Source organism: Cyprinodon tularosa, unplaced genomic scaffold (genome assembly GCF_016077235.1).
Source record: "Cyprinodon tularosa strain WSP-4 unplaced genomic scaffold, ASM1607723v1 ctg52, whole genome shotgun sequence".
NCBI lineage: Eukaryota > Metazoa > Chordata > Actinopteri > Cyprinodontiformes > Cyprinodontidae > Cyprinodon > Cyprinodon tularosa.
This window is the reverse complement of record NW_024039252.1, coordinates 2,988,089-3,012,224: the sequence shown is the minus strand read 5'-3', so window position 1 is coordinate 3,012,224 and position 24,136 is coordinate 2,988,089. Positions and strand designations below refer to the sequence as shown.

Genomic DNA, 24,136 nt, shown 5'->3' with positions numbered 1-24,136 from the left:
TTTTACTTCTTGAGGTATTTTAAGTTTTGCATTGAGTAACTTTTTTCTGTGTATTCTTTGAGCACTGGCCAAGAAATCATTTAGAAAGAAAACACACACTGATTCTGTAACCAACTCCCACCCTCCCCTATTTCTGTAGCTATTTTAGAAACACAATTCATCTTAGTTAGTAAAGCAAAGGCTAAAACAAGAAATTACTTTGGCTGCAGGTGCAAAGTTTTTAACTGTCTGATATAATTGATAATTTTATATTTTAATTGAAAGCACATCAAATCTCAAGATAAAACATTTGGATTTTAAAATTTGGTGTGATTTTTTTACCTCCCACATTTGGAAGAGAAGAACTTTGAAAAGAAAACCCAAATAACTGTCTATAGAATTGCAATAATTGCTCACACATATATAACATATCAAATCCACTAAGCGACTATTCACTGGAAAAAATATCATTAAACATTTCCTTGTAAATCATTTCCAAAAGCTAAAGCCTGACTAATTTTTTTGGGAAGCTGTTCAGTGACAGAATTGAGCACAACCATAGAATTGTTCCTGCCCTCTCTGACTGGTTACACCTTTATCTGTTTGTGTAGTTACATTTACAGATATCTATTAACTTCATTGAATGTTAAAGCAAGTAAAACCGAACCGAAAAGGGAAATAAAGGCTTTATCGGCAGAACCAACATTTACAGAAACAATAAAGTTTGTATTGCAGTTAACTGTTTTGATTTCCCTTCTATGTAGGTGAGGATGTTCTACAGCGTGGCAACAAAATCAGAAAACATAGGGGGTCCTTGATGGGAATAATGAATGGGTATGAAAGGAAGGAAGGAAGGTCAACAGCTGGGAGCTGGTGCAGAAACATTAGCCTGCTAAATGACTAAAGCATGGGCAATGTAAACAATACAAAGGAGATAAACATAATCTTTCAAACTGAGCCTCAACTCCTCAACATGAGCAAGCATTTAGTACAGATCTCAGATAGCATTAGAATCCTGGAAAACTGCAGATCTCTGATGACCTCATCTGGCTGACTTACACCACATGGATCGAGTAACAGGCCGAGTAGAGGCTGCACTTTATGAAGAAAGTGAAACGAAAGTTACTACCGTAACTACGGTTCTATGAATCCCAGATGACCGCCAGAGGCGGTGCTTCAAGCACTGAATGATCATTCTTGCGCATGCGCAGGTCGAGTATTAATGACAACAAAGTCAGCTGTGACCTGCCGGGGACCCACGTGACTCTATATAGTCACGTGGCACCCGGCAATCAATCCCTCAATCTTCTCGCGAAAGCAGAGATTCCGAGGGACCAAGCACTCTGGCGGTCATCCGGGATTCATAGAACCGTAGTTACGGTAGTAACTTTCGTTCTATTTCATCCCTACTGACCGCCAGAGGCGGTGCTTCAAGCACTGGATGACTCATATCAACAAGGTCACGAGGAATCAGCAACATTCAAGGAACAACGACTACACCACCCACCTAATGTGATGTAGAGGCATGCTGCTCGAGGATTCCCTGAAGCGGATGGGGCGCAGCCACATTCACCCTGTAGAACCGAGTAAAGGTACTAGGTGACTTCCAGGAGGCCGCACGACATATAACATCCAATGGCACCCCAGTCATAGCAGCAAACGATGTCGACATGCCCCTTGTAGAGTGGCATTTCACTCCCGCCGGCAGTGGCCGGTCCTGCAAGGCATAAGCCTTGGAGATCAAATCCACAACCCAGTGTGCAAGTCGCTGCTTAGAAAGTGCCTGACCTTTCCGTGAGCCAGCGTAGCAAACAAAAAGGCTATTTGTCTTTCGGAAGGATGCCGTGGCATTGATGTATGTCTCAAGGGCACGGACAGGACACAGTGGTTCAGAGGGACTTCCGGAGTCAAACCGGGCAAGATGGAGAGGCTGGGTGCTGCCTGCTGGCAGTGATACCTTAGGAATAAATGCTACATCAGCCCACAGTGTAACGCCTGAGCCATCAGGATTCCACCGGCAGCAGGGTTCGGCTATCGAGAGAGCCTGTAACTCCCCTACACGTTTTGCGGAAACCATAGCTAAAAGGAACGCAGTCTTCAGTGAGAGCCATTTGAGGTCCGCCGACGCCAGGGGCTCAAATGGGAGGGACCGAAGAGCCTCAAGCACAAGAGAAAGGTCCCACGCCGGTGCCACAGGGCGGTTGGGTGGGTGCAAACGCCGAGCACCTCTTAAAAACAGTACAACATCCTTGTCTCGGCCCACAGAACAACCATTCAGCCCAACATGCCAACAGGAAATGGCAGCCACATACACCTTTAAGGTAGATGGGGACCGTCCTTGATCCAGCAATGCCTGCAGGAAGGTCAGTATGTCAGAAACTGAGCACTGCTCCGGGTCCTGCCCTCTATCACGGCACCAGGTCGCAAAGACCGTCCACTTGTTAGCATAGACAGCTCGCGTGGACAGCGCCCATGCATTAGCCATTGTATGCCCTATGGACCCAGTGTATCTTGAGAAGGTGGACCCCGGCCTTGCAGGGGCCAAATCCAGAGCTGGAGCCGGTCCGGTTCGGGGTGCAAGATCTGACCCCCCATCTGGGAAAGAAGGTCTCTCCTGGAGGGGAGACGCATTGGCGAGCCGGAGCTGAGCTCGCACAGTAGAGGAAACCAAGTCCTCGCTGGCCAGTAGGGGGCCACCAGCAGGACCCTGTGCCCCTCCTGACGTACCCTGAGGAGAGTCTGAAAAAGTAGGCTGAATGGCGGAAAGGCATAAAGGAGGGTCCTGGGCCAGTCGTGTGCCAGAGCATCGTGGCCCAGAGGGCTGCTGTTGTCCAACGAGAACCAAAGGGGACAGTGAAATGCGTCCCTTGAGGCAAAGAGGTCCACGTCCGCCCTGCCAAAGACCTTCCAGATGCACTCCACCACCTCTTGGTGAAGCTTCCACTCCCCTGGAAGCGGCTTCTGACGGGATAGAAAATCTGCTGGCACGTTCTCCGGCCCTGGGATGTAGGCTGCTCTGAGGCTGGCTATGCGTGGAGCTGCCCAGGTCAGAAGCCGTTGAGTCAAGCACAACAGTTTCCTTGACCTCGTGCCCCCCTGGTGGTTGATGTGAAAGACCACTGTGGTGTTGTCTGACCTCACCAGCACGTGCTTCCCCCGCAAGCCTGGAAGAAAGCTCTGAAGAGCCAGAAGCACAGCCTGTAACTCCAGGACATTGATGTGTTCCCTGCCCTGCCGCTGGGACCATGTCCCCTGTGCCATTTGACCCCGCCAGGTTGCACCCCAGCCCGTGGAGGATGCATCTGTAAACACAACTTCCCGACGACACGGGAGGGAACCGAGCGGGACCCCTGTGGTCATAAACAACCTCACCCTCCATTGGGACAGAGACTGAAGACACTGAGGCCCCACCCGAAGTCTTCGGAGACGATGAGTGTTCCGTGTGGGATCCAGATTCAAGCTGTTCAACCACATCTGGAGGGGCCGCAATGACAGCAGCCCCAAGGGCACTACGGCGGACGCAGCTGTAAGCATGCCCAAGAGTCGAAGATACCGCACAAGAGGCAGCGCCATGCCGCGCCTGAATTCCGGGAGCACGCTCAATATACTGTCCACCCGCTGGGGTGACGGGCAAGCAGTCATTGAGATGGAATCCATGGCAATGCCCAGGAAGACAGTCTCCTGTGAGGGGGTCAGACTGCTTTTCTCCATGTTCACCTGCAAGCCCAAGCATCCCACATGATGGAGCACTAACCGAGTATCTCGAACCGCCTGGTCCCACGTCGCGGCACAAATGAGCCAGTCGTCCAGATATGGGAGGATCCTCAATCCCTGTGCCTGCAGAGGAGAGAGGGCCGCTGCAACACATCGGGTGAACACCCTGGGGGACAGTGAAAGTCCGAACGGGAGGACCCTGAACTGGAAATGCCTCCCTTGAAAAGCAAAACGAAGAAACCGCCAATGGGGCGGAGCGATCGGAACGTGAAAATAAGCATCCCTGAGATCTATGGAAGTGAACCAATCGCCCGGGGAAATCGCCTGCAACACTTCCTTGGTGGTCAGCATATGAAAGGGCATGGCCTTCAAGTACACATTCAGGCCTCTGAGGTCCAAGACTGGACGCAGGCCCCCGGTCTTCTTCGGAACCAGAAAATACGTGGAATAAAAGCCCCCTGGATCCAGCAGGGGGTCCACAGGCACTATAGCACCCTTGGCCAGCAAGGTGCAGATTTCTTGGTTCAGTGCCTGTGCCTTCACCGGGTCGTGGATCACAGTCATCCTGACCCGGCCAGGGATAGGTGGCCGGCGGCGGAATTGAAGACGGTACCCCCGGGACAGGGTGGACAACACCCACAAGTCCGGGGTGTGGGCAGCCCAGAAGCTGAGCTGTCCCGGGGAAAAATAACCGACCGCCGGCCCTAAGGCATCATCTGCGGGTCCCCCGGCCCTTCGAAGGCCCGGGAGGACGCCGGCCAGACTGCGCAGCTCGAAAGGGATGAAAGGACCTCGTCCCAGCCTGGTCTCGAGCTCTGTTCCTCCGATCTAGAGCAGGTCCCCGGACCGATCTCTGACCTGGTAACAGACCCTGGGGCTCAGTGGGAGAAGGAGAAGGCACTAAGGACCTCCGTGAAGGACCCGCAGCTGCCCAGGTGCTTACTGGCTGGCGATCACGTCTGTGAAGCCCTGCCAGCTGTTGCCTCGTTCTAGAGGCCTGAGCCGTACGGTCCAAGGCGTCCAGTGCCGCTGAACCAAAAAGCTCCCCCGGGACCACAGGCAGGGCCCGGAGGGTCCTCCTACAAGGCTCAGTTAGTGGTGACTGCGCCAACCAGACCTGGCGGCGAGCATGAACCAGTGTGGAGAGTGTGCGTCCAAGTTCCCTCGTCATAAGAGCAAAGGCCTGCAGAGATGCATCAACCAGGCCTTGCGTGGCATGATCCAGCGGAACAGATTCCAAGGAGGAAGACAGGGCCAGCATAAGATGGGAGAGAGAGTTCCCAATCCGGCCCATGCGGGCCCCAGAGTCATAAGCCTTACAGAGAAGGTCGTCGGTAATACGGCACTGAGGACGCGGACAACGGGCATTGGGCCGCAAGGCCTCATCAGGCGGGATTATAAGAGAGGCAATGCCCGGTTCCACCGCTGGCATCTGCCCCAAGCCAACCTTGGGTGCCTCCTGCATAGCTGCCAGGACCCTGCCATCCGTCGTCAGACGTGAAAACGCCTTGGTGTCTGACCAGCAAGCATGCAGTTCCCGCACATACTCCGCCGAGGGAGGAACCACAAAGGCAGTCTCTGACCTACTGCGCCTAAAGAAGGCGCTGGAAGCCGCAGGCTGGGCCTGAGGAACACTAATCTGTAAACGGGCAAGAGCCGTTCGAATAGCGGATGTCACAGACTCCCCCGTATCCTCCTGGGAGGCAATGGAGTCCGACCCAGAGGCCCCGGAGCCCAGCTCCGGAAGGTCCTCACAGAAATGGGTGCCAGAGGCCGCCACAGAAACAGCATCGTCGTCATTGACTGACGTTTCATCCTGCTCGGTAGGGAGAGCCGTGCCGCGATCACCAGCAGTCTGAAAGGACTGGAGGAGGGCTTTCATTTGGGCCAGCTCAGTAGTGAGATGATCCACTCTGGTGGACAACCTCCCTGCATCGGTCCGTCTAGCACGCTTCGTCGGTACCGAAGGTGCAGCCACAGTAGATCGTTTGCACACCGCTTTCTCCATCGGCAAACGAGCACGCGGCGAAGCGCTCGCCCAGTCGGTAGGCTGCTCCAGTGCAGCCAACCGATCCAGTCTGACCGACCGGGGCATGACGCGACAGTTGGGGCAAGCGTCATCTGACAGCGCCTCCCGGAGATGTTCCACTCCGAGGCAGGAGGGACACAAGTCATGCCCGTCATCCGGCTGAAGTGGAGCCAGACAGGTCGAGCAACATAAATTATCCAGCATCATACTGCTGAAAGGCGTGATCAGCCTGCTACCAAGGACAAGTCAACACGAGCAGGAAACGCTACTGGCGACTCGTTGTAGGAAAACCCCCGCAGAGATTCCAAACTCAGCGTGAGCAGAAACGCCACTAGCAAATCGATTATTAACTAAAGATGAACTTAGCACGAGCAGAGACGCCACTGGTGAGTTTAGGCAAACAAACTATAGAAGAACCCAACGCGAGCAGAAACGCTACTGGTGGGCTTAGGCAAACAAACTGAAAACAACTCAGCGCGAGCAGAAACGCCACTGGTGAGTGTAGATAAACAAACTATAGAAGAACCCAACGCGAGCAGAAACGCTACTGGTGGGCTTAGGCAAACAAACTGAAAACAACTCAGCGCGAGCAGAAACGCTACCGTGAGTCAAAAGAGCCACAAAATTAACGTGGCAAATCAAAGCGAACAGTAAACTACTGCTGAGAAAAGAACGAAAAGAACGAAAACTTACCAGTCACCGCAGATCTGGTAAGGTGAAAGCAGCTTGTGCAGCCCCTGGAGGGCGAGACTTACCCGCAGCTCCGACCAAACCCGGTCACGGGGCTACCAGCAACAAGCAGCCAGGAAACTAGTGGTATACACAGAAGCAACCAGCTTCACACGACCACACTCCGGTACTCAACACACCTGCGCGCGAGAAGAACAAAAGGGATTGATTGCCGGGTGCCACGTGACTATATAGAGTCACGTGGGTCCCCGGCAGGTCACAGCTGACTTTGTTGTCATTAATACTCGACCTGCGCATGCGCAAGAATGATCATTCAGTGCTTGAAGCACCGCCTCTGGCGGTCAGTAGGGATGAAATAGAACAAGCATTGTCCCCCAACCTGCATCCGGAACACATTCTAGAAATTCAGCTGCAATAGAGCAAAGAAGAAAGCCCAGGGCATAGCAGCAGCTGCAGAAATATGGCCATTAAGGGTCATGCTAATTTTTTTTTAAACTAATATTACGATTGTATGTTGAATTTCTTCTGCTGTAACCGCAAAAATGTTCATGTTTGGGTACAAAGTGCCACTATGTTCATGGTTTCAGATTTAAGAGCCCATTTACTTCTAGCTTCCCTTCCTGCTGCAGCCAGGCTTTGAACCTGGGTCTTTTTGTTACAGTCAAATAGTTTAAATGTCACATATTTAAGTCAAGCTTTCTCTTGGATGAACTTAACCTGATCTTTTTGCCCACAAATAATAAATTAATTTGAACAAAATGGAAGAATTAAGAAGTGGTGCCTCTCTGGTATTGGAAAAGAAAAAATAAATTGATTAAATATGTCAAATTTTCAAAATAACTTGCAGCCCTCGTTTGAACTGTGTTTTATTTTGCCTTTTAATATTTTCTCTCTTTTTTGTGTCCTGTTTTGCCTGTTATGGTAATAGTTGTCCCAGAGCTAGATGATAGCCCAACAGCTTTGCTTTTACAAGCAGACCATGACTGTTGCCCTAAGGTTCCACTTGGTACTTGAATATGAAACTATTGAAAATGATTTAGGGAGAAAGATTGTATACAATGGAGATGGAAATGATGGAGGTGAGGAAGATAGAGGGGATAAGAATTAAGGGGAGAGAGAAAGAGTGTGTGAAAGGGAGATAGAAAGGAAAGAGTGTGTGAAAAGAGGGAAAAATCAAACAAAGCAAAGCTAAGTATCTATTTAATGAGCTTTGTCTTAAAAGTCTATTAGATCAAAGAAAAACTGTCAAGTTTAGTTATTAAAAATCATTTGAGAATAACAACACTCCTGCAAAGACAGATTACGCTCGATTATTCACATTTGGGCACTCAGCACATTTCAACATTCACAGTTGACACTGCAAAATGTGAAACTGCTGATGTTTTAAATAGCAAAGCCCAAACAATAGATAGACGTGACTTTATGGTGTTAACTCTCACCAAGGAGGGAATATGTGGATGACATCTCCTGGTGCAGGAATCAGCTGAGCTGCTGTCTCTCTGTTGAATAACACCAACATCCGAGTCGTTTCCCCGGAGACGGCGTTTCCATACTGGTGGCCATCTCTGGGGGGCTCACAGTGGGCCAGTTGCATGCTACACTCTTCATGGACCTCCAGCACCTCGAGCACAAGCACACCAGGCCGGTCCACTGGAGAGCACAGCAACAAAAACACAGATGTTGAGTGAATGTTAGGTGGTGTGTGTATCTGTGTACAGAGTGTACCAAGGCTCTCTGAGTCTCCTGCTCCTGCGGGATTCAATTAGGTTTTACAACAAGAATTTGCATTCAGAATAAGAAAAATCTGCACTTCATAACTGGTTGAATTGGAAAAGAAACAGAAAATCCCAGAAGGAGTTGGTGTAAATATATTTGGTATTTTACCACATTGCTTTGTGTGTTTTAGCCTAAATTGAGAGAGTGTAGAGAGATAAACAGGTGGGGCAAACTGTGGTAAAGCCCTACAGGCATGCAATAAGTCAAACTAAGATAAGAAAGCAAATGTCTGTAAACTTGACAGCTCCAAGTAAAAAAAAAAAAAAAACTAACGGCAGAGGGAGGGGGTAGCAGAACATTGCATTGTGTGGATATGCTAATGGCCAGAGGGGGAATTTAAAATAATAGTCATAAATCACACCAGAGAGACTGCTGCAGCAACTGCAGTTACTTTTTTACACGCACCTTCCCTAACAGGACAAATACTGTACATATTAACACTAAAGCTAGGTTTAAAATGACAAGATTTTCCAGAAGAGTCACTGTTCTTAGACCAAAGGTTTTTAAAGCTTTTAAACTGATTTATATTAGCCATTCTCTGTGGAAGTGGATGGGGATCATCCATTTTCACGTTTTAGGTAACACTATCCCAACTGGATTAAGATCTCTACCTTGGCTACGTCATTCAAACACAGCAAAGTGATTTGATATATATATATATATATATATATATATATATATATATATATATATATATTTATTTTTTTTTTCCCCCAGCTTTTATTGTCATTACACTGTCACAAGTAAAGAGCAACGAAATTAACCCTCTGCATTTAACCCATCCCCTTGGGGAGCAGTGGGCTGCCATTGTGCGACGCCTGAGGAGCAGTGTGGGGTTAAGGCTCTTTTGCTTAGGGACCCAGAGGGTCAGTCCCCAGGAGTGGGGCTGGTATTCAGAACTTTGCCTCATTCTCAGTATTTCTTTTCCCTCCAAACAGTTTTTTTTCCAGAAATGCACTTTACTTGGCTCCTCTTTAAATCAACTCTGATTAGCGGTTTCTTCGAATCCTGCCATTAAGACCACATTTGTCGGCCAATTACGTCGCAGTGTGGTGCCGTGCCCTGTTTGGATTTGAAAACTACTTTGTATGCGGCGGACAAATGCAGTGCAGTTGAAAGGACAGATCTGGTTATATCCTTCCTAGCCTAAGGTATCCCATGAATTATTGCAATTCCAAGCAAAGCGGCTGCTCCATCCTCAAATGGAAAATGCAACGAACATTGGTGATAATAGTGGAAGTGCAAATATGTGCATATTTTTGTCTGAAATTGGTGAAAATTGTTCATTTAAATGGGTGGTGAGTGAGATATGTCGCAGGTAATATTGGTTTATTGAAAGGTTTTATGTCTTTGTCAGCCAAATAGGTTTGGTACCTCTGCAGATGCTTCTCGAAAATTAAATGTGCACACAGAACAGGAGTTAGAAGTTCTGTATTGATTCTTTGCCTGCTTTGTGCATCAACTTACATTGTTATTGAGCGACAGGGCTTACTCTGAGCTAGTGGCGGTGACAGCCGTAGAAGGCTGGACCTGTTCGAATCTATAGCCTTTGGTGGATCCGGTATACCTGGACTGAGTTCTTCAGTGGACACAACCACCGAATTCGAACACACCCGTGATTTCCCATCACTGCTGAACTCCCTACAGCAGGCATCCTCAATTCCAGTCCAGGGGGTTTCCTGCTTCTTATAGCTGTGTCTCTGCTTTTTCACTGTGTGTTTATTTTCTGTGTAAAATAATCAGGTCATCAGCAGGACTCTGGAGAACCTGACTGAAACTAAGTAATTTAGCCATTTATTCAGGTGTGGAAGGTGAGACACATCTAAACGGGGCAACACAACGGAGAACTGGAATCGAGGACCTCTGCTCTATAGCATTATGCTGCCATCACAATGCTTTACCATGAATAACATGCAGTGCTCATTTTTTGTCACACAAAGAATGCTTCATGAAGGCTAGAAAGCTTCATTCTAATCTCTGAGTAACTTCTTCAAAATTGTTGCAGCAAACTGGTTTCTTCTTTCCAATACAGCAGAGATCTGTGGAAAGCGCCACTAATAGCTGATCTTTCAACAGGTGGTTGACTTTTCTGTCAATTTTCAAAGGAAAATACAAGACTAAATAAAATAAGTGCTCCTTAAGATATTAAAATCTTGAAGTACTGTTTTGAAATCTAAAGTACTTTAAACTTTAGTAGTATTAATGTAAAAAGAATGTCCAACTGTTTAGGGAACATGAAGAGTTCTGCAAGACACAGTGCCTAAGCCTTTATGTTACATAGAGACACAATAAATTATGAAATACTCAGTGAGTGAGTCAGATGAAAGCGATCAAACTGTAAAAAAAAAAAAAAAGAAAGTGTTATATGCAGAAGTTTATATTCTAAATCGTCCTGTTAGCCAAGTGACTTCAGCTGTGTGAAAGCTCCACAAAAACAGATTAAATCAAATGCTGATAATGCTTCGAAATGAGGTCAGGTAAAAAGTAAACCAACACATATTTCATCCTCTGTGACTGCCCACGAACTCAAAGTTGTATCCGAGGGGCTGTTTTGTTTTTCCATAGTCAACTGTCACCTTAGAGTAAGCCTGTGTCCTAAAATGAGGAGGTACTTAAGAACCTGAACACACTAGTGGTTTAGTATACCACGGAAAGGAAAAAGGAAAAAAAAAAAAGATGAACTAGGCAAGCAGTTTCCTGTCACCTACATAGAGAGTTCACAGCTTAGAGTCACAGTAATCAAACTGCAGGCAGTGCTTCCTTCAAGCGGCCCCTCCATATTATCACATTTGAGGAAGGAAAAAGAAGAAGTGTTCACATAAAAAAATTAAAAAATTCAAAGTGACGGACTTCATTGTACTCAGGAATCAGAGTTCAGTACTGAAATTATTAAGAGATAGACACCTTCAAGATCCTGATGAGATTTGTTTGACTATGCAGGTTTGTTTGACACGGTTCACCTGTTGTTGTTGTTGCTGTTGAGGACTCAGAGATGGACTTGTGCCTCCAGAAACTGATAGCTGACCTCTGCCTGCACTGGAGTATGTTCAGCCTCTCTGCCAGACCTCCACTGTGGAACACACACACACATAGGGAGATGATGTAATGTGATAAAACTTGCACAGAACATATGACCTAACCAATGCTAGAGTAGATCTGCTTGTTTCAAAGTTAAATAAAAGCCTTTCTTATGTAGGCAAATAAGCCTGCAGATAGCCATCTGTCAGATTGTAGGGCTTAAACGACATTTAGCACCCACATGATGACACCAGGTGTCCCTTTCATCATCCCTTCTGCAGTGGAAACATCGCAATCAAAGTTTGACTTTCACCTGGCAGAAAGCAACATGTCTCGCCTTTCTTTGTAGAATTTTCTTGTTCCTATCATGAAGCAATACACTGTAGCAGTTTATACAGTAAATGGCTTTGTTTAAGGTGATATCATTATTTTCAGTTCCTTAATATATTCTGTTGATTATACGAGTTAAATCAAAACAAACAGCTCATAACTGTGAAGCAGAAGGTAGATAGTGGTTTAAAGTTTTTCCCCTCAATATTAAAATCAAAACATGTGACTTCCTTTGCATTAAGCCCTCTTTACTTTTACTTTCTTAAAAACCGTTCTAACCACTTGCCTTCAGAAATCTAACAAGCAATCAGAGTAAATCTGCAGTCAATCTAAAGTGAGCAGATAATATAGTGGCTATGTGAGGGCTTCAAGAGTTTAGTATAAATGAAGTCATCACAGACAGGTCAGAGGTCACCCAAACCCGACAGGCTGGAAGGGCAGAGCTTTAAACCCAGAAGCAGCCAAGAGGCTCATATTTACTCTGGAGGAACAGCAGAGATCCACACCTAAGATGAAGGAATTCTTTGATAACTGATCAAAAAAAAAAAAGGAAAAGCTTCACAAGTCTGCTTTCTAAAATAAAGAATGGTAAGCAGAAAGCCATTGTAAAGGTAATAAGGAAATCTGTATTTTGCCTTTAACCACAAGCCATAAAAAAGACAGAAAATCTTTGACCTAGAGACCTAGAGAAAGGTATGTGTAGCACTGCGTATACACTATGCCCGCCATGAAACACAGCTGTGCTGCGGGGGTTCTTCACTTCAACTGGAACAGGAAAGCGAGTCATAACTGATTGGGCGACGGATGGACCTAAATAATGGGCAATCCTAGGAGAAAACCAGTTCTAGTGTGAAAAAGCTTCACATTGCTGTTCAAAAGGATTACCTTTCTGCAGAAAAAAAAAACTAAAAATACATGGTGGAATGGTTTAGATCAGCCTGTATTGGTCTGTTGGTTTAGGCTTGTCAAAGTCAAGATAAAATTAAAGATAAAAATTAAGAAACTGGAGCAAAACCTAAAAACTCCCATTTAAAGAAATCATTAATACAATCTATGCTAAGGGGAACAGGCTAAAGGTTTTGTCATTAGACATGCAAGGCTGATAGAGACATGCCCCAAAGACCTGAAGATATAATGGCAAAGAAAAAAGAAGAAAAAAAAAGTTTTAGATTTCTTTCACTTCACAATGGTGCTTTGTGTTTGTTACATAATTCCCACAGCAACACAAAAGTCTGTGGCTGCAAGGAGACAAAACATGAAAAAAAATTCTAACCAATATTTCTTCCAGTTTGTGAATAGTTTAGATTCTTCAAACTTTTAGAGACATCAAACTGAGTCTGACAGAAATCACATCAGAGTCATATTCACATTTTAGAATACCCTATAAAACAATAAAACACACAAGTCACACCTTTTAAACTTCCTTCTCTTTTTGGTAGAGTCTTCTGGGGTCTTGGATTGCCTTTCAACTGTTTTTTGAGGTGTCTGCAGCATTGCCTGCGCAGATCTTAGCCAGTCATGGACAGACTTTTTGCTGCCCTCTCCAGTTTGGAGAGGAAAGACCTCAGAGTCCAGTTTGCTTGATGGGAGCGTGCCACCAACATCATCTCCATCAGAAACATAACCAGAGATCTCTGGCTCTGTCATCTAAGAATAGAATACAGGATGTGAAATTCTTCATGAGTCAGCAAAGCAAAATGAACTGCATTAAACAGTTTATACAGACATGTTTCAGCTGATAGCAGGGCTTAAATCAAAAAACATCTTCAAATACAGAAGAGGTGGATATGGTACACTGAAATACTGACAAACCCTGAAGATAACAAAACAAACTTCTTTTTTTTTTTTGCTGCATCACTGCTTGGCACACCTGAGGAAATCTGTTCACATGGAAAAATCCACAAGCACCTGAGTTCCTGTCATGTGCAGACAAGACCAGCATACCAGGCAATGTCAGCCAATCTGTTCTCTTATTTGAATCAACTTGACCCTGGTGGGCAAAGTGCCAGCAGACGTCACACTCTAACCAGCTACAGGGAAGAAGGAACAAGATGTTCCTGGCCTAAGCTCAAAAATGTTTTCACCCAGCACTGAAAGCATTGTAAGTGCACAGCTCCACTTGCAGGCTTTTTTAAATACTAGAACAAACAGCAGTAAAACTACACTTGTAGTTCCTATGCTCTGGGTGGATGGAAGGGGGAGGATTTTGACCTCTTTGTATGCAGCGGTTTTAGGAGTCAGAACCATCAAAAAGCTTAATCTGGGAAGCGGCCTCCCTTGTAAAATTCCCTTCACATGCCAAGTCTCCTGCCTGGCTCCGCTTGTCTGCTTTCAGCGGCAAATACAATAGCAACAAGTGTGACCGGCGAACACAGCCACTAAGAGCCATCAACTTTGTCCTGTATTAGGATCTTCCCTCTCTGTTTCCTGTCGGATCCAGCTTGATTTTCTAATTTTTAATGCACAAGGAATTCTATCTTAAAAAAATTGCAGGTCAGTTTGTTCATAATTGTGCCGCAAATTAAATCAATATACATTTTCCATTTGTTAAACATGCTAAAACGGTTTAATATACACACTTAAAAAGGGTCTACATATGAATAACTAGAACCTTAAAGAGTCCATGCTCTGACCACAAACCTCCTGTGAGGTGATCTTTTTGACCCCGTAAAGCTGATAGCAGCAAACGAAAATTGTGACGAGAGGAAGTAGCTAAGGTCTGCGGGAGCGATGTTAATCTGTTGACGGCTTCCTCTTAACATGCAGCCTACAGACTAAAAAAATTAGCACAAGTTACAGGGGTGCATGAGTTCATTTATTTATTGTCAACAGGCCTAAAGCAGCTAATCCAGCAATCGCTGATAAAACATAAAAAAATAAACGTAATTAAACTAACTACGAAAAGGAAGTAATCAACCAAAATGTTCCAAACTAAATATAAGTAAAGGCTAAAATTAGATCAGGTTGAACCATCAATAGGTGAGTGTTTGCTTAAACCTGAGTCTGAACCATGTCCACTCCTTGTAAATTCCCTTCATGCCAGCCCTGCCTTTAACAAACATCTCCTGTGAATGATTTCTGAGAAAAAACAAATCAGCTCAAATCTTCAATCTTACAAAGAGGGACTTTGGTAAAACTTAAATGTTTTTGCTTAAAAAGAAATAATAATTTGGGCACAGAGAGAAAACTTCTTATTAATTAGACTTGAAGCAATCATTAGAGCATTGACGGAGGGGAATTAATCAGAGGTGACATTAAAGCATTGACAAAGAGTGTTACCATAATAAAATGATTTATTATTTAAATCAAAGGGTAACCTAACATAACGCAGACTTTTTTTAAGGGCGAGCAGCTTAAGGTTTAGCGCTTCTTTAAATAGATAGCAGCATTTTAATCATATGAATCTTTGACTTTTAGATTTTTAAACATTTATACAAATAACTCATTTGAATGATTGTATGGTTAGAAAATATACTCCCTCCAAGCAAGATTTTTTTTTCTTTTCTTGCTACCTCAGCTGTTAAACTTTGACACATTATAACCTGGGCTATAAAGTTAACACTGTAGCCTCATGGTCCTCTAATAAGAACATAAGACTCCACCTAGTGGTGTCACAACGGAACAATCGCCACGAAAGAAAGCCAACAAAACAGGACTGACATAAAAACTTCACCTGAACCAGAACAGGAAATTTAACTCTTTTACTTTGAAATTTACAGCATTTTACTCTTTATCTGCCAGTAAAGCTCAATACAATCTGTCATAATATGTAACAGCAAAGGATATGCATTCAGTTCCCTTATGTGCTCTATTATACATCAGGATGCAAAAACATATACTCACATAAGTCCTGTTGTTGTTGGGGATGACTCTGTGACTAAAAACAGCTAGAGGAAGCTAAAGCAGGCTGTTAGCTCCATCTAGTGTCCTTTTGCACAAACGACAAATTTTAAAGTGATCAAATCTCGCCCATCAAAAATAGTGCTTTACTTTCCCAAATAGTGTGAACCTGTGAGCCTTATATATATATATATGTATATATATATATATATATATATATATATATATATATATATATATATATATATATATATATATATATATATATATATATATATATATATATATATATATATATATATATAGTTATTTAATAGTTATTTTATAGTTAATTCTGATGTGTAATAACCTCACATGTTCAGAACTGAGAGGACAAAGAAGGGGGTTTTCATCAGGAGAGTCCGACCCACAGTCTGAAATGTGCTGCCCGCCGTCCTGTTCAGCATCTTCCTGGGACTGATCCGGATCGCTGTCTGTTTCTATAGCAGGAAGATCATCTGCAGAGACAAAAAGAAAGAGCTAACTTTTTACAAAGCTGCAAACAGTATTAAAAATCTTTATTAGTAGACACAGAGACAATCCTTCTGCTATTATCAAGGATCAGCAATTTATTCAGTAAATCAGCTAGATGACAGAAAGTTCTAGAAAGACTGCTGCCTGCATAAATAAACAAACCAAGGAAAAAAAAGAATTTTCATTAAGAAGATGCAGCATTTACATACTTTTTACCTTGCCTGGTACAAAGAATAGCTCCTTATTTCATCATTATATTTCCTAAGCTATGATATGTAATGCAGCTATGATCGTGTAGAAAGGATTACATGTTTATTGAAGTCAAAAAATTTGTTTTCATAGTGAAGATATTTTTTTTAGAATTACAATAACTGGAGTGTACAGACCAGCTGATATTTAAAAACCTGTTGGAGGATAGCAAAAAGTAAACCCAGAAAGAAGAACTAAAATTATATTTAATGGGAATTTTATGCCAGAGACCCAGACAAAGTTATACAGAATTTGAAAACTTAGGAAAGTAATAACCAGTTCTCTTTTTTCACTTTTTTTTATTTCTAAAATGTAAAATGTGTGAAGTACTTTACAACAGAAGTCTCAGAGATGCATGTTTCTACCAGCTTTGCTCACATAGAAAACCAAATCTATCCCCATTCCTTTTTGCTAAATAAGTGAAGCTTGTTTGGGTTGGGCAGAGAGCGTCTTTTGAGCAATTTTAGATTATTGCCATACATTCAAAGGTGGATATATGTCTGGACTTTGAACGCTCCATTTCAAACCAGGAATATGCTCTGATCCATACAGCAGCTCTGTCACTGCTGGACTTTCTTTTGAAGGGAAGGCTATATTTCAGTATTTTCAAGTTATTGCATCCATCCATCCTCTAACCATATCTTCATTATGTCTCTGAAGAACTGGATTCCCACAGCATTAAATTACACACTGGTCCATCCCATTCACTTGTTCTGTTCATTCTTAATGTATTAAAGGAAAAAGGAATACATATGCAAACAATGCTTTTGATTTTTTGTTAAAAAACAAACATTTTTTCCAACCATTTTACAATTATGCACTACTTTGTGTTGGTTTATAATATAACACGCAAAAAAAGTGAAATTTGTAGTTATTGCATGACTGCTTTGCAAAGTATTGCATAAAACTATGGATCCAAACTAGCTGTGGTGTGGGCTTGCTTCAATCTGCAAAGTCATGATAAAAGAGAAAATATGAGCAAAGAAATTAGATTACTTTCTAAAAATTCTTTATTGCCACTTTTTACAAAAGAGATTATTTAAAGATTAAAGGTATAGTGGAGGATTTTCTTTTTCTAAGTGGATCATCTAAATAAGTGGTTCTCCTAATCGACAATCATCCTGGTGACATGTTTACGTAATGCCATCCTACGTGCTCGTCCCCAGGTAATGTTTTTCTGCGCATGTGCACTTTCAGACATATATGAGTGGTGAGTTACGGTGTCAGACAGTCATTGAAGCTCACCTTTCTCGCTGCTGATTTTTGAAAATGGCCGAGATTTGTGAGAGAAAAACTATCTACGAAGTGTATGAGAAGAAAAGAAAGGCCTCAGAAGAGGCGAATATATCCCAGAATACTTAGCGTGGAGAGCTCTCCTCGCCAAGCATTATGGGATTTGCTGTCACAGCGGCTCGCTCTCACCATGGGCTGTCGACAGCAGCGACTAGATATAAAAATGGTGCAGGCACTGTGCAGTGGAGGAGGAGTTACATGATCTACGGGCAGCAAAAAGCAGTGATCATCTGTCCGAACGGTCAGTTAACTGAGTTCACTATAAATTCCACTATACAGTCCCTGCTCTATATAGTGATTAAGCGATTAGGGCGGACAGTAAGTTTGTATGACTTATGAGAACAGCAACTTTTAAACCGAGCAAGAGGAGAGGAGAAATGGGCTTGTGTAAGAGGAGAAATGGGCTTGTGCATGCTGTCGCACGTGTTTAAACTCGTAGGGAAGTCATATTTAATTGTCAAATCATTCTGGCTTAAACATGTATATAAATGTACTCTTTATCTGACCATAATCTCCCGAAATTTAAGAAAATTCTATTTAAAAAAATAAATCCTGTCTTAAAATCTGTGTTCTTAAGACAGGTTTTAAGACAGGAGTTGTTGTGGCGTCCTCTTCCACAACAACTTTGTCCCCGCTTTCCTCCTCTAAATAAAAAATGTATGACGAAGGAGACTCACCCACTACCTCCGACACAAAAACTCTCCTCCTGTTGCATGTTTCCGCTGTCCATAGCGTTCCTTGACAGTGTCGTAGCTAAGTCCTACTTGGTCCCAATGTAATTTCCCATTGGGAACCTACTAGCACTAAGTGGCTAACTGGTTAGCAAGATGCTTCTGAGACACAGGCCACAACCAGAATGCTTGTGAATCTTCCACCACAACAATCCCACCCCTTTGATAATCGACCAGTCACATTCACTTTATTCACTCGTGTAAAGTCGGGCACCACTCGGGAGAATTCGGAACTGCAACCATTGGAACTGCCGCTTCCCTAAGACTTTAAAAGGCCTTCCCTCTCAGAAGCGGGTACAAGGTTGTGCATGTGCACCTTTTTTCTAAGTACAGAGAGCGGGTCTTTGTGAAAATCCTCCACAATACCTTTAATTAGGCTGGTGGATTTAACACCATTATGCAGCCTAAAACTCTCAAAACATTAAATCAAAAATCTTTGTAAAAATGCTATAGTTCTGTACACAATTCACAAACATTAGCAAACAAAAACATCTTACTTTTAACATGATGGTGCTTGACAAAGCAACCCGAGACTTTTCTAAAAGGCTGATTGCTTAGTTTGGATAAAAAAGGTCAGCTGATTTCAAAGGAGAGTCAAGGTTTCCACACACTGCTGTAATCAGCATGTTCCACAAGTTTACGCTATTTTATAAACAGCCTTTCAAACTAGAATAAATGAAATAGAATGAGATGAAACTGTTAGAGCAAGTGTTAAAGATGAATTAAGTTCGAGGGAAATAATTGTAATGTTGGAGCGCATTACACGACTTTATTATTATTGTTTGTTTATTATTATTATTATTTAAAAAAAAACGTAATTTCTTTTTCTAGAAAATGACATATCAACTTTGTGTTGGTTCAGCACAAAGCTGGTATCATTACATTACATCCATCTATTGCTAAAGTTATCATAAACAAGTTACCTCCTCTTAATGGGTCAAAAGACGATTTGAATGTCTAAGTTCAGAAAAAATATTGTCAGACTTAAATCTTCATCAAGGTGATGCAGAATGCAATTTGAAGGTCAAAACATCTGATCTTGTGCAGTTTAAGTTAACACAGTGTATGGTTGGTACATCCGTATTTTCCTTAAAACCAGGATTGTTTTACAGACTAAATTCCATCAAAAAGAAGACAGTAGAGACACATTACAACTTTTCTTTCTAAAATTCTTTCAAAAACAACTATGGCTCTCTTGACTAAAGTATAATAGAAAAACACCTACAGTCTAAAAAGATGAAATGCAAATGTGTAAAAATTCTTCTGCCCAACAGGTCAGAAGCTCTTTGGCTTACCTTTGTCAGCAGTGAGCATTTTGAGAACAGCTGAGTAGGACTGAATCAGAGTGTTCGGTCTTCGTGGCCTTTGAGCTGGTGCTCGCTGTTGAGAAACAGCTTTGGAGTGATGTTGTACTCGATTCTCATCATCAGATGGTTCAGTATCACTAGAGCTCCAGGCGATATCCACTGGGTCCTCATCAAGGCTATAAGAACTGCTCGGCACTGGGAAATCAAAAAGATAGAAAAAAAAAAGTCAAAATACAGGAAACAGCAAAATAACAACCAATAACTGGCAGAGAATCTGATTTTTTTTCATTCTGATCAGATTTATATCTGATCAGACATATGAGACAAAACCTTTGATACTTTAGATACACTCTAGTAAGACCAAGAATTATGCAATATGTCAGGGTTTCTTACTTGGTTCCTAACGGATTAAAAGGATTGGTGGTTGTCGAACCTAGAGCCAAACAAAAATCCTTTTCAAAGCTCCCATTAGTGTCTCACCTTAAACAGGATGAAATAAACCATCATGTTCCCAATAGACATGTCAAATCCCTTTACCCTCACATCTAATTATAAGAACACTTAATTTTCTTCCTGGAAAGCAGTAATGGAGTAAACAAACTATATAATGATCTGATACTGTTTAATTTACAAAGAGATGCTAACAATAGGTCTAACCTACTATTGAGCAGTTCAGTGTTGTTCTGTCTACCAAACATGGGTTATTGGCACTTGTTTGTTTTTAAATGGGATTTGTAATGTATTATATGTTTTAATTCCATATTATAATGTATAATGTATTAAGGAGAGGGGCCAGGGTTTATTTTACAGGGGCACAGAACAAAAAGAATAACACACAAAAAACAAACAGGGCAAGAGTACATCATTAAGTTTTCAAGAGATGAAAACTGTGATCTAATCTTGATAAGATGTTGCTAAAAGTTAACTGCAGGTTTAAAAATATTTGTTCAAGTAAACTGCAAAATAAAAATATTCAGTTGGTCAAAAGGGACACATCAGTAATGACTTTCTATGTCAGGGCATAACGATTTTAAGAAAGGGATTTAGTGCTACACTGAAAAAACTGATGTAAAAGTTACATTTTTTTAGTGTAGTGTAGTTTTTTAAGTGTATTTCCCTTTAGTTCGAGCAGGTAAATAAGATGATCTTCCATAGGAATCAGTATGTATGCTCTAAAAAATTTAATAATTAAAACATCATTAAGTTCTACTTACATCATGGATATTTTCAACTTAAATCATCGTATATCGTTGGTAAACTGTCAACCTAACCTGCTCAAATGCAAGGCTGTCAACTCTCACCCATTGGGAGTGAGACTCATCCATATCAGCGTCTTCACACACTCTCACTCTATATTCCCAATTTCTCACACAAAAAAATGACAGACATTAAAACTCAACTTTGTTCCACTTATTTATGTATAAAAATACCATGGTGGACATCAAATTGTTTTTTCTCTCTTTAACTGGTGCTTTTTTTTTTTTGCTCACAAGTTAAATAATTATTGCTCATTCTAGTTTGATAGTCTCCCGTTGGAATTTAGGAATAATTAAACCAACACAAATATTTTCTTAAAGCTTTCAAGTTTGCCTCTCAAACCCATAGAAGCTCTACAAAAAGAAAAAAGAACCTTCACATTTTATTTTTTAAAAGATCAGTCACCAGCGAAAAGACCAACCACATTCAGAGTGGATGTGCTGAACAACTCACTTATCCAGGACTCATAGAGGAGGAACCAGAGGGATGTTCTCATTTTATTATTTCGTATCTTATTAATGTATCCTTATTTTGGTCCATTGAATATGTTTACTTAATTTCCATCACATTTTCCAAACGAAACATCCACAGAAATGCTTGTGTCACTGAGTTTTTATAAAATCTACAGTCTCCTGGAAGGTCTGAATTCTTTAGCTGTTTTGTCAATTGTAAGAAAAACTAATGAATGAAGATTTTTAATCCTTAGCCTATTACCAAATATTCATACACAGTGTAGTTTGAATGATTTTCGATTCCACTGGTTTTTGTATTAGTGTCAGTAATCCAGTAATAACTTATTAGTTCCCCAGTGTTTATTTTACTTGAACTGCAGGTTGTGAAATTCTTAGTTTACAGTATATTTAAGATGCAAGTATTTTAGTGGGGGCCTATACTTCTTTACTTCAATTCTCTAAAAATCACTAGAATATAATATATATTGTAAGAAAATTTTTCCACATAACCATGGATCACTTGTTGTTCAGCAACATTTACTGTGCTATAAATATTTTGCCGCTTAGTTTCAGTTGAATACTCTGAAAACCTCCAACCTAAAGCTGCACCTATACTCAGCCTTTTGATCGAAGCCTCACAGGGTTTCCTGTCCAAACTATTACAAAATTTAACCCCAAGGTTTGGTGAAAAGTTGGCAGCCCTGCAAATGGCAAATACAGTTTCTCCAGTTGACTTATGTACCTTTTAATTTTTGCACTGCATGTTTTCAGCACTCTCGCCCGTAGACAGCTGGAGATAGTCACCAGCACCCCTCGCGACCCCATTTGGTATTTAAGCGTGTAAGAAAATGGATGGATGGATGTTTTCAGCACAGGGGCCAGGACCAGTTCTACGGGGTCACTGGCCCCTGCTGGCCCCTGTCTAGAACCGCCCATGTCAGAGCAAAAGCTGTGGATTCTTGGATGCATTACCTAAAGCAGGTCCCTGTGCCAACTTCCTCACAACAGACAGCTTTTTCCCTGAAGACTTTAAGCTCTGCAACAAAAGTATAAAAACCACAGGGACAGACAGTTAGATAACAATAATTGCTAATAAGGGAAAATAGTCTAGTTAATGGATTGGTGGGAAGATTTGTCACCGGGCTGTCCAAAAAACTGTCCCCACAGGTTGCCCAGCTCCTGGCGGATAAGAGTGATGCAGTTTTCCTCTCTCTTCTCTGGGGAGCACTTTCAACAGCATCCGGAAAGGAGAGACACTTCATGTCTTTGGAGGACAACCTTTTACGCTGGCAAAGATAGACAGAGATTAAACGACATAGCTGACAATACACAACTTATTTATGAACTTACTTTGTGTTTTCAATATTTAATGAATAGTTTTATTAATAACTAAATACTAAATGTGTTTTTACTACTTGGCAGGCAGGTAAACTCCTCTAACGTGTCAAGAGAAGCCGGTTGCTAAAGCAAGTGAAGCTCGGCTACCAAGCTAGTTAGCATTCTTCTTACCTTCCTAGAAGACATGGTAGCAGAATACTGTAGACCTGCAGCGTAGAAATGTTGTTTCTATACACGTCTTTTCGTATCGTGATTCTATAGCATATTTGTAAACAGTTCCTGGTGTTTGCAGCCTGACAGGTGTGCGGAAGAAGCTAACAGAAAAGTTTAGTTGCTCCGTTAGCTCAACGGCTAATAAAAGTGTTTCATTTATGGGCAGCGTGTCCCGGACGCGGGCGGAGTCTTCTTGAGTTGCACAACCAGGTCCTGGTTAATCCAAAGGTGGTCTGTTTACTGTAGCTTAATAGTAAATTGATTTAAGATGTAGCTTTTATTAATTATTTTCTTAGAATAAGATTTTATTCTGAAAAATAAAACTTCAACTTTCTTTACTCTATTAGATAAACAGAATATTTCTAATGATGTGATTTTTTTTCCTCCATTTAATAACAGTTCAGTCTAGTAACCTATTTATTATAATGCATTAATTATTAGAGCACATTAAGTCAATGTTTTGCTTTTTGTTCCTACTGGGAGGAGTTATTTTACATTATTTCATCATTTCACATATAAAGCCCACATGGTTTTAACATTTTATTCTTTTTTAAACATTTCAGAAGTCACACAGGTTCATGGTCAGCACAACTAAGTCAGTACTGTAACCATTTTCTGCTGCAGTTGCCTCTGCAAGTTATTTATTTATTTTTTTAGGTATGTCGTCCTGCTTTGAACACCTAGACAATCATCTTTTTTCACATTTTGTTTCCAGGTATTTTTTTGAATTATTTATGCAAATCAAAGATAATTAACCATAACTGCTTCCAGCAAAGTCAACGTATGTGCATCACTGCTGTTTTTGGAGTCTTTTCCGTTCTTGTAGACAGTTGGTGTTTGTTATACATATAGACATGTTGCATATATCTTTTAAATCTTCATTGTCAGTTGCACACTTCTTTCCATATTTTCACAATGATTTGTCTTAATGACTGATTACTGTGCAGAGTAAAATGTTTCTATTTTTTTCCCCCCTACTTTAAAGTCTTATCATTTATTTCTATTTTTCTTTTCCAGGTGTTTATCTGCATGGTTCCATGAGACTTTTTACTTTATTGTTGATGTGATTTTCCATCGGAGTGACATTATAGGTAAAGTAAATATGTTTAGGTCTGGAGTTAAACTGGGCCAATTTTAAACAAACACAACTATGCTTTCATAGAAACCCTTCCATCAGCTGTGCAGTTGAAGGGAGAAACTCCACCCCAGGCTCTTAAATGTTTGTTTTTTTAATAGCATTTAGCTTCATCTATCTTTACACCAGTGGTGATGAGCTTCTACATTGCATGATGGTGCCACCTACATATTTTGCTGTTTAGATGCCACTTTAGAACAAGGCGATGACGAAGAGTGCCATTTTGCTCTCATAGCAAGTCTCTTACCTTGTACAGTTCTATCACAGAGGCT

The 24,136-nt window shown here is 41.9% G+C and overlaps 1 protein-coding gene across 3 annotated transcripts in view; it reads right to left on the bottom strand.

Moving 5' to 3' along the window:
- The window catches only part of spidr (scaffold protein involved in DNA repair), a 69,608-nt gene extending 46,716 nt beyond the window's left edge, over nucleotides 1–22,892 (bottom strand). The window contains exons 1-8 of one of the 3 annotated variants that reach the window (XM_038303757.1): nucleotides 22,688–22,892; nucleotides 22,318–22,464; nucleotides 22,151–22,214; nucleotides 19,458–19,664; nucleotides 15,731–15,873; nucleotides 12,948–13,183; nucleotides 11,149–11,258; nucleotides 7,852–8,062 (exon numbers count right to left, since the gene is read on the bottom strand). In XM_038303757.1, the coding sequence (XP_038159685.1) occupies nucleotides 7,852–8,062; nucleotides 11,149–11,258; nucleotides 12,948–13,183; nucleotides 15,731–15,873; nucleotides 19,458–19,664; nucleotides 22,151–22,214; nucleotides 22,318–22,464; nucleotides 22,688–22,702 (1,133 nt within the window). In that variant the 5' untranslated portion in view covers nucleotides 22,703–22,892. Of the gene's footprint in view, nucleotides 1–7,851; nucleotides 8,063–11,148; nucleotides 11,259–12,947; nucleotides 13,184–13,406; nucleotides 13,494–15,730; nucleotides 15,874–19,457; nucleotides 19,665–22,150; nucleotides 22,215–22,317; nucleotides 22,465–22,687 lie in introns of those variants that run through there. The other 2 variants (XM_038303758.1, XM_038303759.1) reach the window with 2 other exon arrangements.
- Nucleotides 22,893–24,136: the final 1,244 nt, after the last annotated feature.